The 17,696-nt window shown below is 41.1% G+C and overlaps 3 protein-coding genes across 3 annotated transcripts in view; 1 reads left to right on the forward strand and 2 right to left on the reverse strand.

Moving 5' to 3' along the window:
* Positions 1–1,594: 1,594 nt before the first annotated feature.
* Positions 1,595–3,593, forward strand: LOC311507398 (prolactin-releasing peptide receptor-like). Its single transcript, XM_084571714.1, has 2 exons — positions 1,595–2,147; positions 2,842–3,593. The coding sequence occupies exons 1-2, from the start codon at positions 1,624–1,626 to the stop codon at positions 3,473–3,475; spliced, it is 1,158 nt and encodes a 385-aa protein (XP_084427840.1). The 5' UTR covers positions 1,595–1,623; the 3' UTR covers positions 3,476–3,593.
* Positions 3,594–7,404: 3,811 nt separating this feature from the next.
* On the reverse strand, positions 7,405–12,113 carry brf2 (BRF2 general transcription factor IIIB subunit). The gene is made up of 4 exons (XM_084571955.1): positions 11,681–12,113; positions 9,787–9,846; positions 9,363–9,684; positions 7,405–8,512 (listed from the first exon to the last, which is right to left on the reverse strand). Exons 1-4 carry the CDS (start codon positions 11,826–11,828, stop codon positions 7,714–7,716), a joined length of 1,329 nt encoding a protein of 442 aa, XP_084428081.1. The 5' UTR covers positions 11,829–12,113; the 3' UTR covers positions 7,405–7,713.
* A 354-nt stretch (positions 12,114–12,467) lies between these two features.
* rab11fip1b (RAB11 family interacting protein 1 (class I) b) overlaps positions 12,468–17,696 on the reverse strand; it is a 12,802-nt gene continuing 7,573 nt past the window's right edge. Inside the window, 4 exon segments of the mRNA XM_084572431.1 lie at positions 12,468–13,191; positions 13,324–13,438; positions 13,616–14,461; positions 17,031–17,691. Of these exon segments, the coding sequence (XP_084428557.1) occupies positions 12,985–13,191; positions 13,324–13,438; positions 13,616–14,461; positions 17,031–17,691 (1,829 nt within the window). The 3' untranslated portion in view covers positions 12,468–12,984.

Here is a 17,696-nt window from a genome sequence, read left to right on the forward strand (position 1 = left end):
CAAATCTGTTTTTCACACTGTTGATTTATATTAACATCATGAATTAATTAATTGCAGCGTAAATCAATTTTATATGGGGAAAAGCCTTTGTACGGCAGAACTGGACCAATGATTCTAAGTCAGTCATTTCAGCGTTAAAATAAAATAATTAGCAATTAAAAACCAAACAGTCCTTGACTGTGCTGTGGTTACAAATTATGCAGCATGAAAAATTAAGAAAAAAAAAGACACAGTGACGATGACTGAAGAGACTTTTCTTTAAAGCATATGAAAACCACAAAGAGCACAGACACTCATTTCTCTCATGAGGTGATGAGATGAGACGAGATGAGATGAGATGAGACGAGATGAGATGAGATGAGAGGCATGACATTAGATGAGAGGAAATGATTGATGAGAGATAAGATAAAATGAGATGAGATGAGAGGAACTGAGATTGGATGAGATGAGACGAGATGAGAGGAAATTAGATGAGATGAGACGAGATGAGATGAGATGAGATGAGAGGCATGACATTAGATGAGAGGAAATGATTGATGAGAGATGACATACAATGAGATGAGATGAGAGGAAATGAGAGACATGACATTAAATGAGAGGAAATTATTGATGAGAGATGAGATACAATGAGATGAGATGAGAGGAAATGCGAGGCATGAGATTAGATGAGAGGAAATTAGAGATGAGAGATGAGATAAAATGAGATGAGATGAGAGGAAATGAGATAAGATGAGATGAGAGGAAATGAGAGGCATGAGATTAGATGAGAGGAAATATAAGGAGATGAGATAAAATGAGATGAGATGAGAGGAAATGAGAGGGGATGAGATGAAGTGAGAAGAGAGGAGAGGAAATGTGAGGCATCAGATAAAATGAGATGAGATTAAATGAGATGAGATGATGAGATAAAATGTGACGAGAGGAAATGAGAGGAAATGACAGATGAGATGAGATGAGATGAGATGCCACATCTGTTAGTACGACACAACATGCTACCATTTTGAGAAGGTTACCAAGCATGACACACTCAGAGAAGATGAGTGTGCATCTTCTCTGAGTGCAACTACGGTTTAGCAGATGTATAGATATAGAGTTGTTTTACTTAATTTATTTTGCATTTAAGCTGGTAGTTTTGCAGTTGTAAACAGTTTCAAATAGTTTCAACTTCATCAGAATATTCTGACATTCTCTGTTAAATTACTGTGACGACAAACAGCAAGGGGCACAATATTTTAATTAACTAACAAAATGCATTAATGTGTGCTTTTTTAACATGCTAAATTATTGTGTTGATGCCAAGGGTGCTAAACAGGTCTGTAATCACAGTCAGTGCATATAGCACAATAAGTCCTCTCAGAGCAGGGACTGCTATGTCATTTGACATTTTCAACATGCACATTTTAATGATGTTTGCTTGTCATTCCTGTTCAAATGCCTTCATAATTATCAACTTTATAATTTATGCTCTTTGCCTCTCATTGTGAGAATGTGTTGGTGTTGGTAAAAGCATGTTTTTCTCAGTAATGGGCTTCCATTTGATAAATGTCATGAACTTTTTTCATTAAAATGTTGTTATATGTGGCACACATCCCTGGACAGAGTACATCTTTTTGGTAGTTATTAATGTGTTTTCGGAACACCTGCAAATTGTTTTGTACTGTTTTGCACATTGCAGGTATACAGTGTACTCTTCTTCCAATGGAGGCTAACTACAGTGGCTCGACTGGAAGCACACACACATCCGTGTCTGGAGAACAGACTGAAGGACACATTTATGAAGTCGCGGTACAGAGCAACTCCACCAACCATAGCTCCCAGTTCGCAGACGTGGCCTTGCTGCAAACTTTCAAGCCTCTCATCATCCCCTGTTATGCGCTTGTGGTGGTGGTTGGCGTCTTCGGAAATTACCTGCTCCTCTATGTCATCTGCCAAACCCGCAAGATGCACAATGTCACCAACTTCTTCATTGGAAACCTGGCCTTCTCTGACATGCTTATGTGTGTGACCTGCGTCCCCTTTACTCTCGCTTATGCCTTCAACCCACACGGCTGGGTGTTTGGTCGCTCCATGTGCTACCTGGTGTTCCTCATCCAACCTGTCACAGTCTATGTTTCGGTCTTCACTCTCACTGCTATAGCTGTGGACAGGTGGGTACATCTCTCTGCATGTACATCTCTCTGCATGTTGACATTTTAAATGGATTTTATTTTTTTCACCTCCCTTTTACTGGAAGTCTCTCCCAGAGTTTAGTGTTTCTGCTGGTCTGTGTAGCATAAATGCCCCTATAAATTTGTTCGTACGGTTAAAAGTATGAGCAAAGCAGAATTAAGAGAGACTCAGAAATTACAACTGGAAAATGCAATCATTACTCATTCTGTATACTAATTTTATTAATCATGCTGAGGCGTATAGGGCTTGATTAAGCAGAGCTTCCATACTGTGGAAACAAACAATATAGTAACACTGAACCACTCTTGCTTAATAGATTAATGACTAAAATATGACTCATTATGATTCGATGCAGGCATTAATGCATTCATTAAATTACTTTGGAACCTCACCAAAATCGAATTATTGAGCTTTATATGTGCACGTGCCTAGAATTAATAGTCTGTTCTTCAAAAACATGTTCTCTCCTACACCCCTTCTGCTCACCGCACAAAAACAAGTTTAAAGCTAATTATCTAATTTAACATTTATGCATTAAGTAACTACATAAGATTTGACTTTTATTATAATAGTGCTGCAGGAGTTCATCATTACATTCACACACTGTGATTAGTCATGCATTACCAACACATGAGTTTAGTATTATAAGGTGAAACTCTTACTTTTTTGCAGGTACTATGCAACAGTTCATCCCCTGAAGAAGCGCACCACTGTGGGTACCTGCGCCGCCGTCCTCGTCGGTATCTGGCTCCTGTCTTGTGGCCTGGTGGCTCCAGCAGTGACCCACACCTACCATGTAGAGTTCAAAGAGGAAGGCTTCACTATCTGTGAGGAGTTCTGGTTGGGTCAAGAGAAAGAGAGACGTGCTTATGCGTACAGCACCCTCCTGGTCACTTATGTCCTACCGCTGTCAGCTGTCTTTGTCTCTTATCTCTGCATCACGGTCAAACTGAAGAAGTGTGTTGCCCCTGGCCACAGGACACAAAACCAGATGGGTGCGCAGCAGGCTCGTAAGAGAAAGATCTTCCGCTTGGTTGCACTTCTGGTGTCGGCCTTTGCCGTGTGCTGGCTCCCCATTCATGTGTTCAATGTGCTGCGAGACATTGACATTCACCTCATTAACAAGCGCTACTTTTTGCTCATCCAGCTGCTGTGCCACTGGTGCGCCATGAGCTCTTCCTGCTGTAACCCCTTCCTCTATGCATGGCTACATGACCGTTTTCGCGCCGAGCTACGGAAAATGTTCAAGTGCCGTCATCGCATCGGGGTACCTACCAATCATTGTGCTGCTAGCGTGGTCTTGTAATCATCTGCTGATTCATCGAGCTGAAACCTGTACGCGTACGTAAATGGAAATCCAACCATTTGGTATTGAGAAGACGTCTATTTTCTGGGGAGCAGGATTGTGTTCAGTCACTCACATAGTAATCTCCCTGTTGCGATTTAAGATGTAAAGTTAAAAATGTGAAATTTTGGTCCTGACAGTTACAACAGATGAGGAGTTAGTTGAAACAATCAATTGTGTCCATCCTGTCTGGACCATGACTATCAAGAAAACGTTACTGAAATCAGGCTAATAGAATATTTTGTGTAAAAAAAGGTTGAAAATTTGACCTCAGTGTAGTGGGAGAAAGTGCTACCTCATAGAGGGCCCAAATAAGAACTGGTTGATCCTCTGGGAAGCATGAATGTTGCCAGTACAACTGAATAGCCTAGTTAAGTTAATATATTAAAGCTTAGTGGGTTGCTACTAACACTGGGACCATGAATATCAACAACAGATTTTGTAACAACCAGACTTTACTTTTTAAAACAGCTCTCTCATGGTCCACAGCGTTGGTTGAGCGAAACTTCAATATTGCAGTGGTAATCAGATGACAAAGTGGTTCCAATAATGTGAGATTAATTTAGATGAGATGCAATCTGAAGCAGCTTTAACTCTAAAATGAGTAGCTATATTGTGTTTGATAATGTTCACTGAAAATGTGGCTGTTTCCATCCAAGGTATGACCACTAAACCCATGTAGTAGACCCTCATTTCTCTCATAAGATGAGATGAGATGAGATGAGAGGAAAATGAGAGGAAATGAGAGATGAGATAAGATGAAATGAAATGAGAGAAATGAGGTTAGATGAGAGGAAATGAGAGATGAGATGAGACGAGATGGGACGAGATGAGAGGAATGAGATTAGATGAGAGGAAATGAGAGATGAGATAAGATGAGACGAGATGAGAGGAAATGAGATTGGATGAGAGGAAATGAGAGATGAGATGAGATGAGATGAGAGGAAATGAGAGGAATGAGATTAGATGAGAGGTAATGAGAGATGAGATAAGATGAGACGAGATGAGAGGAAATGAGATTGGATGAGAGGAAATGAGAGATGAGATGAGATGAGAGGAAATGAGAGGAATGAGATTAGATGAGAGGAAATGAGAGATAAGATGAAATGAGATGAATGAGATTAGATGAGAGGAAATGAGAGATGAGATAAGATGAAACAAGATGAGGCGAGATGAGACGAGATGAGACAAGATGAGAGGAATGAGATTAAATGAGAGGAAATTAGAGATAAGACCAGATGAAAGGAAATGAGAGATAAGACGAGACGAGATGAGAGGAAATGAGATGAGATAAAATGAGATACATACATATGGAAATGTAAATCCAACCATTTGTGACATTGTATAGAGAAAACATTATTGGCCATGGTTCTTTTGAGAAGATTTTCTGGGGATCATGAATGTGTTCATTTACTCATATAGTGGCCTGATCTCCACATTAAGGTTTGAGATATAAAGTTAAAAAGAAGACAATTTGGTCCTGACAGTTACAATTAAGGGAAGATAAGTTAGTTGACACAATCAAAGATGTTTATCCTCTGTGGACCATGACTATGCTAGTTTACTGCAGTCTGTAGCTACTAGAAATGTAGCTATACAGGCTCTTGTGCAAAAGTTGACCCTTGGATGTGAGGTTAGCAGTAGAAGTGTTATAGACGGCCCAAACCACAAAGGGTTCATCATCTGGAAAGCACGAGTGTTCCCAGTAAATTTCACGGCGTGCAAATCAGGCCATTAGTTTTTAAAATAACTCCCCCAAGGGCAACATCACCGGCGGCGAGAAACTTCCGTATCGCAGTGGCACTCGACTACAAAATGCTTGTAATACCGTGAGAATCCTTTAGAAGAGGTGCGATCTTAAGGGAAACAGCTTTAAATGTGAAAGGACCAAAAAACAGCAGTAATATTGGATATGAAGAGAAAATTAAACCATCAGTTTAAATTGCGTTCGGTAACGGTGACTGCAGATACGGGTGCTCCCATCAGGGATCAAATTTTTGTGCAATGCTCCTGCCCTGAGCCTCGAGGAATTAATCAAATTCATGAACTTGGTCCCCGTGGCTGTAATTTTCTTAAAGCCAGTCCACACCTCAGTGTATTGTATAAATCATCAAATTATTTCTGACAGCGTCGTATAACAGCCGTACATAATCTGTTAAAATGCAATGATTGGGATTTCTGTGTTGCTTCCCGTGTTGTGTGTCTCCTGCTGTTTCTTCAGGCTTTTGAGAGTTGGAAAATTTGTGCAAGGTTGCTTTACCAATTTATAGTCATGTCAGCTGAGTCCTGAAATAATGTGAATAGCCATCTGTTTAAACTTATGTCTGATGTCAGACTAGCTGCCTGTGCTCACAGCAATTTTTATTATTTAGTTTTCATTACAGCCATGTCTGGGTTCTCTGTTGGCATATTTGTCTACTGCAAATATTTATCACAGCAGCCGTGAACTCTCAGCCACAGGTTTGAAGCGCTGCTTTCACTGAAGTAATCAAACCTTCACATCTTCCACTGTAAATGTAAAATATAATCTTTTATTTTTGTTCGTTTCCCATCACCAGGGTCTTGTGTGCAGGGACTCAATGATGAATGTTGGAGTGCATACATGCGGTATGTAGTGTACTCCATCTTCCAATTGCCACATATTTGTTTGTAAATTATGTATGTCATATGTGGTGTGACATGTAAAAATGAATGCTTTCACGTGCAGCATGTAGTGTCGATACACTGTGGAAAATAGTGAATAAAAATGCAGAGACGAAACGTCCTCCCTGCTTCGGATCAATGTGACTGCGCAATGTAGAGAGATTTAAATTATATCCAACTTGGTCAGAGTGCAACAGCAGAGTTGAATTTACTAATTAAATAAAAAGGAGAACAAAAAATGTTGTGTGCAACTAGGGCTGGTTAGGACACTGAAAAAAAAAAAAGATAATTTATTGATCTGATCCAAATCATGTCAGCTTGCTTGGCGCTCGCCAACAATGACGTTCACTTCCTGCAGATTAATTATGTTAATTCTCCAGTACTCTAACTAAAGCGAGCCGTGAAGTGGGATCAATTTAGCACGATTCGTTTCTATTACATTACATTCAATCTCTGATTAAAAAAGTATGTTTAAAGCTACCCAAACTGGCGTGCTGGCAATTTCATTGAACTGATAACGGACAATTGAAGCCATCTACACTTTAATGTCGGCTGTACTCTGCCCTTGTGTTCCTGTGAGATGCACAATAAAGAGAGTGAAGCAGCTCAAAGGAATTTAGCTATCACATATTTATAGTTAACCTGCTGAACCCAGACACAGGGAGAACATGTAGACTCCATACAGACGGGCCTGGATTTGAACCTTGAACCTTCTTGCTGTGAGGCATCAGTGCTAACCACCACACCACTGTGCCGCCTATGCTAAAACACGATGCTCATATTAAAACCTGACTTTCCTCAACCTAATCTGGTATACCACTACTTTGTTGTTGATATTTAAGTCCACACAGATTTGAACACATATCAGTTATCCGTGCAACATGCTTCTGAGGACTTATATTCGCTCGCTGCTAACGCCCCCCTCTTTTATTTAAAGCAGATTTTTTATTTTTCCAACCCTGGTAGTGAGAGTAATTACACAAATATAATTGACGCATGCATGCCGTTCGCCTACGGTCGACATTTCTCATCTTTTCAGCTCTCCAACAAGAAAAAGACAGTGTTAATCCATGCTGTTTATCACTTTCTTTTCTTAAACTGTAATCCTCTGAACAATGAGCTTTTTTTTTTCCTGGAGCTTCAGAAACTTTTCTTTAGAAATTAATTTAGCATTGTGTGGCTTTAATGTAACCGACGTTCATTTATAGAAAGAAAATCCTGCACCAAGGCTACACTGGTTTATCTTATTGTACGTTTAATTGCTGAGAGCTGTGATGTTCTGCTCCGTTACATGTATCCGCTGAAAAAAAATTAAGTTTAATTTAAAATATTTTGAACCTTTTAATCAACTTTTTTCAAAACATCTTGAAAGTGAACCAACTATTAGCAGCAAACAGATACAGCCTGTTACACGGACGGGATGAGACGATATAAAAGAAAAGGTTGATGCATGACTCACACTCAGACCAAATAATAATATCTGCATCTTTCTCCGAACAGTCGTAAAAAATAAACTTTTATAACTGAAATAAACACTGGTCTCTGCAGTTAACTGGCTATGACGTGCCACTGTCAGACAAAGAAAACATCTTCTGTGTCCTAGCGAAGTCTCGCACCTCTTGAGGAGTTCGGATGTACAAGTCGATCTCACTGTCAGAGATGTCCTCGTCGCCATTTACATCCTCAAACTCTCGCTGCTCCTCTCTCTTTCTCTTAGCGTTAATCACACACGGCGGGGCGAAAAGCACTCTTTTCCCCCAGTTTGGTGCTGGTTCTTGACTCTCCTCAGCGCCACTGTGCTCTTCGTCTCCATCTACTGGTTTATCCATCCCTTCAGGATTCAGTGCAGGTTCTTCCAGTAGGGATGTATTTGGAGAGATTTGGGGGGGAGCAGTGTCCTCAGTTAGAGAATCCACACAGCTGGCCTGACACTCCGCCAGCAGAGCGTCCTCCTGTGTTCTCATAGCCCGTCTTAGCAAGGCGTACCTATGCTGCAGAATGTCTTCCACGTGCCGAGCGACGTTATCTGGCGTCACCGCTTCCCTGACCCAGGGAATTTCCCTGCCCAGCTTACAAAGTACCTCCTTTATCTCGTTTATTCTCCTCAAAGCAGCTTTGTTCTTACTCACTTTTGCCATCTGACAGAATTTGTCCAGGGAGAATTTGAGGCGCTGCTTGTTGGGTTTCAAGGACTGCCAGGCCAAATAGACTGCCGCCATTATAATTGGGATGGGCCTACGGCCGGTCACAATCCAGGAATCTGCCGCCAGCTCCACCAGGGCCACGGCTCGTTTGGTCAAGTCCTTGGAGGTCTCGGCCATTTCCTCAGAAACATGAGTCGAGCTAATTTTGTATCTGTCAGAGAGAAGAGAAATATTTTCTGTGAGTTTTAGATAATGACTCATCACAGCTCTTCTCAGAATGTAAAATGAAAGCAACTCTTATGAATCATTTAGAGCACTGCCGGTTTTATATTCTACAAAGTAGCCCTCCAGATAGTCATGGTTAAGCTCAAATAACTCTAGCAACCTGGTTTGAGAGTTTGATTAAGGTTCAACGCAGATCCTCCGAAGTTCAGTCAGACTCTCTGACTTTTTAATTTATTCCATCACACCAAAAGCAACTAAATGAGAAACTCACCGTCCACTAACGAATATTGAAATAATCCTGTCTGAAATAATCAAGGCCAGAGTAAAAACAAAAATTATCTGAAAGTATCATTAATGGGGAAATACAGTTTTTTACAACCTGGACCTTATTTGTAGTCCTTCAGGAGATATTTAGATCTGCGTATATCCATATAGTGGGAGTAACTGGGGCACCGAAACACAGCCTCTAAATAACGCATTATCCGTCAATCTACAGACCCCGGATGATGATAACAGCTAACTCTGGACTCGGCGGGGAATAGCACTAGCGTATGATAACAAAATATTGGTGAAATGAACTAGTTTTGCAGCAGATAATGCGTTATTAGAGGCTGCGTTTCGGTGCCCCAGTCACTCCCACTATATGGATATACGCAGATCTAAATATCTCCTGAAGAATACAAATTACACAAAAGTTATATGGGTGAGTAAACGATCGTATTTTATGCCAGAAATAAGGTCCAGGCTGTTAAAAAACACTAGCTTCCCTTCAAGTCTTCAATAAAAGCATATGCGTCTGTACAACAAAAACATCCAGACCACTGTTCTTCACTTACTCCTGACTGTACCCCTCTATTACGTCAGTGACATTGATGAGCGGCGCCTCGATGTTGAGAATCTTCACCATCTCTTGATAAACAACTCCCACCACCGCAGGGTCGGCGTCCAGCAGGCAGCTGATGGTTCCCATTGTAATGGGCCAGTTAAGCAGTCTGCAGCTCACAAGCACGCTGCAGCCGGCGAGGACCTCTTTCTTCTGAAGGCTCACTCTGATGAAACTTTCATGCTGGTAGGCTCGGCTGTAATACGTCTGTGAGAGATCCTCGATTTCACTGTGGACCCTGAGAGTCCGACATATGGCCTTTAGACGCTGCAGACCTGCAGACGTATGAGAAATGTGTATGGACACGTGCGTGAACAGCAGGTTCAAAAAATAAAGTCTCTAACGAGCAAAAGCTCCCCTCGGACGGAAGATCTCACCTTTTATCAGGTTCGTACATGGCTTTCTGGCCACCGCTGTGGTTCTGCTGTAGCTGACAACTGTGAAAAGGGCAGAGAGAGTGAGAGCAAAGACAAAATGTAACCGAATGTGAAGTGACAGATGCAATCACGATGTCACGTCTAATACAACTCTCTACGGTTTCATTATGTTTCTCACAATGTTCCTTCTGAACACTTCAGACAAGAGTACAACAAGTCTTAAACGTTTAAAAGTGATTTGACCTGGTCCGGTGTCACAGTCACATCAGATACACTTTATTGTGATTGTGATGATTGTACTTTATAGAGCAGGAAACAGAGCAGAGCTTCCTTTTCAAATCTTTTGACTCAGAGCTGGATCACACACTGTATAAATTTACCCAGAAAACCTTTCGTCTTCCTATATTCACCTTCACTCTGTTGCCTTTGGGTCATTTAATCAATTGTTCAATCAATCATTTGGATTTCTTGTGGCATCTGGTCACAGCAAACACAGCAGTTTTTAATGTATTTGGTTTCGCGTCATCTGTCACAAAAATGTCTGCTTTCACCCCGATGTAATGGAGGTGAATGGGTTTTGTTTATGCCGCTCAGAGCAATAGAAAAAGACATAAAAAACTAAATGGCATCATCCCTTTCCAAAAACGTTGTCATTCTGCATAATCAACAAGCCACGATTAACACTGTCACTGATCCGTGTTTAGTCTGACGTATGAAATGTCATTTTAAGCCCTGTTGTTGTTGTTTACTCTGTTGGTGCATTTGGATGTGCCTGCTTCAGACTAAGTGTATAGGACAGAATAGAGGACATATGGAAAATATAACGGTTTTCAAGGTAACAAAGTAAAAGTAGAGGAATTCAGGACAAGAAGAAAAAAATAGCTACTGATCTTATAAGAACTATCTGATAAAAAGTGCACTTAAACTGATTTCTATACCTCTCAAAAAAATTACAATGAAGTGAAGTGAAGGGAACTATTTAAAGGGAGTGGTACCTGATAATTTATTTGACCAATGATGTGGTTTCAGTGGCCTTAATGGTGCATGCTTTTCTGGTATTACAGTACAGAAACTAGGTTTAAAGTCATTAAGCTGCATTTCCAACCACAGTACCAGAACCTTTAGTCGCAGGAAATTTTTTGAAGGAACTACAAGGTTGCTTCAGACCATCGGTTCTCTGCATTACCACTGCAGTCTAAAGGCATGTGACGATTACTGTAATTGTGTTTGTTGATACAAAAATCTGCTCCAGTCCAGTAGCTGACAGAAAACCGTGGAACAATAATAATAACTGCATTTAAAGTTGAGACAGTGCAACAAGAATAAGTCTGGAGGAGCTGCCGTTGACTCTGATTTACTGGTTTACAAATGGTCTCATTCAAAAACGGATTCAAAAATGGCCTAAAAGCTCAACTTCAAGTCATAAAATGCAACCTCTGGAAACACTGTGGAGTGTGACTGAGCTAACATGCTCTAGAAAGAAGTCGACCAATCAAGATTCTTGCGCTTTTGAAAAGAACCACCTCCGAATGTCTTCATAGGGTCTAATCTTCATTTAGACTCTGGTTTCTGCAGTGGAAACACACCTACATAAGATGGAAACAGACCAATGCACCGGAAAGAATATCCAGCACATGTTGGGATATTGAGTTTTTATGCAAGATGCATCTATGCAAGGTAAGCGGCCTTTCCCCCAGAAAGCTTTCCTGGAGTTAACTGACTTATTTTGGAAGTGACACAGTTGGATGCTCTGGAACAAACTAAATATGCAGCCTGAAATATCAAAACCTAGGGAATGAACTGCATGGAAGGACTGATAATATTATTATCAGGAGGTGTGTGAGAGGAGTTCATTTCCTTTAAATCTTGTTTAACTGTGGTGTATCCTCCGTACCTGAACCTCCCACTGGGTCATCGGCCAGGACTCCCTCCGACACCACGGAGCCGCAGTCCACACACACCAGCTGAGCCTGAGAGTACAGATCATCTTCTACGATGTTGGAGGAGCCGCAGCCAGGACATTTCAGACCCGCACCAGACATTACGCAGCAAAAACAACAAAAACAAAACAAAACAAAAAACTACGACTGAAGATACGAAACAAAACTATCACATTAGTATAAACACCCACAACAAACAACGGCTCCGACTCGGCATTGAAACTGATGTTGACAGGTTCCCAACAACCACGGAACGTTTGTTTTTGTCGTCGCCGGTCTCAGAGGGGCGAGTGAAATGTGTCCGGGCAGATACAAGGTTCGGAGCTTCAAAGGTTCCGCTTTATTGTCGTTGTACAGGTGCCGTCATCCAGAGGCTTTCTCTAACTATTAAACACAACTAACGCAATTATATATATATATAAACAGTATACTTAATTTTGAGTGGATTTAACACGGAGCAGGCATGGTTATATTACTACAGGTAATAAAATAACTAAGAAAACCAGGCTTAGTGTGAACTAGCAATGAATTAAAATAGAACACACCATACAAGATGAAATGTCATTAATGTTGTAAGGTGGAAATATTCAAAAGGAACATAAATCATATCCAAGAACTACATTAAGAAGAGGGATTATGTTTTGTTTGTTTGTTTGTTTAATGAGATCATGGTTTATGAGAAGCACAATGATGGTGACAGTCAGTAAAATGACAAAAAAAATTATTCAAGTTTTTTTTATTTTGTTTTGCAAATTTAAAGCAGTAACAGCAGTACAGTACAGTATAGTAACTCAGTGTATGTAATGTTAATAGTGTAAGCTAGTTAAAGTGCTTTCTGGGGGTTAGCAGAATCATGTAAACTTTAAACATTCAAAGCTATCTGCATAACTAGTGCATAGTCTGACAGTGAAATAAGGCTCTTCTTTAGACTGTGCGCTTTTTGTTTTGCTGTGAAATACAACAGTAGGTTAGTCACGCTGGCAGCATTAGGAATTTCAGTTACTTCTGGAAATAATTTCACGTTCAACATGAAAGCCATTATTACGTACAAGGAAGACGCTTTAAAAGTGACACACAAAACAAAGTTCCATTTAATTGATTCTGTAAGAAACGTAAAGAATTAAAAAGTGATATGTGACAATTTTTCTTATACACTTCATCTTTAATTTTATTTGCTGATACGTGAACCTTGAAGTTAAGTCAGATTACAGGAATCTGAACTCAACGAAAGGGAATAAAGTGGCAGCTGTGATTCCAGTTAGGCAGCTTTCTTCATAGCGCTCAAGGACATGAGGATGCTTGGCCGCTCTTCTAAGACCCGCACAAGTAGGTTGTCAATGTACTGTTCCAGCTCGGATATCTTTTTATCTCTCTCTGAGAGCTGGTTCTCCTGTTTCAGCACCAGGGAGATCAGTTCCTGCTGAGTGAGCTGGGAGTACGGTCCTTTGATTCCACCATTGTTAACCTGTGGGAGGACATAAAAAAATGTAGTATTTATATCAAAATGAAGCTTTTAACAACGCCGATCTTTGATAAGCAACACAAAGAAACACCTCAAGAAAATTATGGTTAGAAAGGAAAAGAACGAGAGAAATACCTTTGTTTTGTCCTGAGTCCCATTTAGGAGTCCTGTGGATTTGTTATGACTTTCCTCTTGAACAACAGAGACAGACTGCTGCTCCAGGGGATTAAGAGGTCGTACAGGTTGAAGCCTGCAATGACAAAAAAAAAAAAAAAAAATCAAATTAAAAAAAGATAGAGGTAGGTACTTGGTGGAGTGAAAGTAAATGGACTATTGGAGTGTGATTATCAGTTTATAATATATGAAGACACAAATGAGTTACATAAAATGCCCTTTGTCTTTCTGTTAAGAAACTGAACTGTCTCACCTGCGTGAAGTTATAGGAGGCCCCTCCTTCTTCACCGCTACCTCTACAGTATTCTGCACTTTTACGGGCTGGGACTCCTGGAGGGGATTCTCCTGGACATGCACAACACTCAAGGGCTCAGGGTGTGGGTCAGATTCTTGGTTTGCAGCGTCATCAGGTACACTTACGCCTGTATCATCTGTAGCCTGGCCTCCTTCAGCGTCTTGGCTCGTTAGAGTATCTGATGTGGCGTCACTCTTTGAAGGAGGACGCGGAGCACGGGCTATCTTTGAGGATTTGATTCTTGCTTGAGAGGCAGCATCTTTATCATCATCTGTTGACACAGCTAGAGGCCAGTGTGGTGGACCACTATTACCAGACCCTGTGGTATCTTCTCCCTCTTCGTCTTCATCATCTTCAAATGGATTTAACCCATAAACAACCTGGACTTGTTTTGTGTCTGAGGCACCTCTGTGGGACTTTTTGTCACCCGATGACGGCTCTTCTTCCACAGATCGAGGTCTGGAAGGTGCGGGGCGTTTGCCGTGTTTGGCTGCGCCGTTTGTTCCTTTGGTGGCATCGCTTTGCGTCAAGCTCTGGGTGTTCTTTGAATCGGTGGGAGACCTACTCAGCGGAGCGATGGCTTGTACCGAGCGCTGGGGGAGAACACTGACAGTTTTGACATCTTTGTCTTTAATTTGCTTGTTTATTTGCGTAGAAACATCCTGTTCCCTCTGACTCGGTTTCTCAGCTTGATTCCTTCCTGGAGGTTTAGGAGCCGGTCGCTTTTCCCGCTGACTACTAATCAGGTCCTTTTCATCAGTGGATATGGTCTTGCTTCCCACTGATGAACCAGCAGACTGACATCTGGAAATGAGACACAGACTAATGATATTCGGGAAAACTTGAGCACAAAAGAAGTCTTGCAGGGAAGTTGAAATACTCTAATGATGCAGGAAAATAAATTCAGATACACAGTGCTGCTGTAAGATTCTTGCATTTTTCATAATTATGTCCTGAAAGCAAAGAGAATCAATCAAACCAAAATATTATACTTGTGTATCTGTTTATTCAGGAAAATAAGCCAATATTACATATCTTGGAGGTGCAAATGTAAATGCACCTCAAGGATTATATTTATATCAAGGCCAAATTTGAGTCCATTGGTTCAGCAACTAAAGGCCTCTCTCACATTTATGAATGAACAATGGACAACCATGGTGTACCAGGCAGGGTGGCAAGGACAAAGCCACAGGTCTCCAAAAAGAACATTTCAGTTCAGCCCGTCTACAGTTAAGCTAAGCATCACGCAGACAAGTCAGAAGACGATTTGGGAAAACGTTTTGCGCATAGATATCTCTGAATCTTTAGAGAAAATGGGTCATGCAGCAAGACAACGACCACAAGTTGTTCTACTAAAGAATTGCTCAAGAAGAAATTTATGGTTCAGAATGACCAAGTAAAAGTCCTGACCTCAACTGAAATGTTGTGGAAGGGGATGAAACAAACGCTTGATGTGAGGAAAGCCACCAACTTCTCAGTACTAAGCGGTACTGTACCGAGGAATGAGCTCAAGTTCCTCCAAGCTGCTTTAGACGACTTATCAGAAGTTACCGGAAACATTTAGCTGCTATTATTGTTGCACAGAGGGATCCGTGTCATTTGTTTGGTTGGGTTCTTTTTCTCTACTGTCAGGACTTGTTTTGAAATATTTTTAATCAGAAGTGTAGAAAACTGTGAAGGACTCAAAAACTTTTTACTTCTGAAAGAAGTAATAGGGAATGTTGAACAGAATATTCATTAAAGTCTGTGTGGTTATGTTATGCAACAACAAAAGGAGAACACAAGACAAAGTAATTTTCTCCTTTCACAAGAAAAAAAAAGTACTGATATTTTGACATAATTAAAAGGAAGACAAAGGTTTTAAATGTGCCATCTCACTCCGACAGCTCTGCGAATCCACCTCTTCTGTCAAACTCTGGGTAATGATCTAGGTTTCTAGTCGTTTTCACTTCATAGTCACATGACACCTGAGACTGTGCACCGAGCCCCAACTTCATGCTCATTCAAACTCCAACACACGCGTGCGAGCACAAAGCTATGCAATTTTCATGACGGTGTCAGTTTTAGGTAGCATGTGAAAGAGAAGTGTCGAGGAGAACTGTGGTTGCTGAGTCGGAGCGGACTGGGAGGCAGTAGATTAAGATAACACTTTCTGTTCATGTGCACGACGCTGACTTTATATCGTTATCATCAAGCAGTCAAATTTAGCTTCACTACCTCCTCCTCTGTTCAGTCCCTGCTGCAGCTGCTGCTCTGTTCTGCTTTAACTCCTTTGCTGGTCCAACCCTTAGATGATTTTGTAGGTTCTGTATGTTAATCGTCTCTACAGTCTGAATCACACTGACTTTAGGGCCCCCTTGACTATCTGTCACTACCAGCAGAGTTCAATTTTACTTTATTTTAACTCCTTTTTGCATTTATGCGGCCAAGGTGGCAATTTCAAGGATTTTCATTTAAACAAATATCTGTTTAGTCACTATTAATTGCATAATGAGGTAGCATAACGGGACTGAGCTCATGGTTCACTGATTAAAGTACTGCAATATTATATACTTGGATTATTCTGAACTCAGCAGCTAAATTTCTGCCAAGGTCATTTTAGAAACAGGAAGCTGGATATGAATGCAAAAAGCTAAATCATCAAATGATAGGTGAGGGGTTCACAGACTGCTGCTGTAAACTTAGCAATTTGTTCTGCTGCAGCTTCACTTTGAAAGGCAGCATCAGTTTCATTTTATTACAACGAATGTAACGTGTTTTGCCCGTGAGCTTAGCGCTTCAGTTGGAGATCAGTTCGAAATTTTGCATGGAGTAATGGTGCAGGAAGGAGCAGCCACAGTGATCTGTTGGATGAAGAGCTGCAGGTGAACTTCTTAATACAACGGTGATAATTGTTCTGCCTGCAAAGTCAGCTGTAGTTTTAAACAACGCTTGCCGTTGCCAAAGTATCGCCAGTAACAAATCCCTGACGCCCTGTCAGCCACTTTTGTGGTTTTCAATTACAGCATGGAAGGAAGGATGCGCTCCTCTCATAAGTGATCTGAGAGGAGCGACATGCCATCCACCACCCTCATCGATCAGCATTTTAACAACACACCTAAAAAACTGATTACAAATCCTAAACTTTGTATGTAGTGCTAATTAGCAAAATGTAGCATACCGACATGCTAAACCCAGATATACATCCGCATGCTAACGTTGTCGTAGTGAGTATGCAGTAGCATCTTGAGGTTAGCATTTAGCTCAAAGAACCGTGGCCTTCTAGAGCTGTAACATGACCTTAGACTGCTATTCCTTATCTCATTTAGACACAGTGTGTTAAACATACTACCTGCATACTCATGTTTGAGTACAGTGCGTGTCTTGAACTAACCTTTGTTGAACAGCTGCCTCTTTGGATGTGCTGTGGGCTCCAGAAGTAGAGCTGGATTTAATTTCCTCAAAGGGATTACAGGAAAAGTTTTCATCAAATGGATTAGTCGACGCGACTTCTGCGTGGCTGCTCACTTTGGATTTCTTCCCTGCAGCTCTTTGTCCATCTCTTGTTTTGTTTTCCCTCTCTTGTTCCTCGGCATGGCTTGTTAACTTCTCCTTCTCCAGCCTCCTGGCCTCCGCAGCTCTCTCCTCCCTCCTAATCCTCTCATCTTCCTCCTTTCTCTTCTTCTCTTGTTCCTCTAGTCTCAGCCTCTCTTCTGCTAATCTCTCCTTTTCCCTTCTAGCCTTCTCTTCCTCCTCTTGCCTCTTCTGCTCCTCCACGCGAATCCTCTCCTCTTCCTCCTTTCTAACTCTTTCCTCTTCCTCCTTTCTTACTCTTTCCTCTTCCTCCTTTCTAACTCTTTCCTCTTCCTCCTTTCTAACTCTTTCCTCTTCCTCCTTTCTAACTCTCTCTTCTTCCTCACTTCTCCTCCTCTCTTCTTCCTTTTGTCTCAGCTCCTCCTCCATCCTTATCCTTTCCTGCTCTTCCTTCCTACTTCTCTCCTCTTCCTCAACTCTCTTCTGTTCTTCTTGTCTTATTTTTTCCTCCTGCAGCCTTTCTTGT

This window comes from Chelon labrosus (genome assembly GCF_963514085.1).
Source record: "Chelon labrosus genome assembly, chromosome: 22".
NCBI lineage: Eukaryota > Metazoa > Chordata > Actinopteri > Mugiliformes > Mugilidae > Chelon > Chelon labrosus.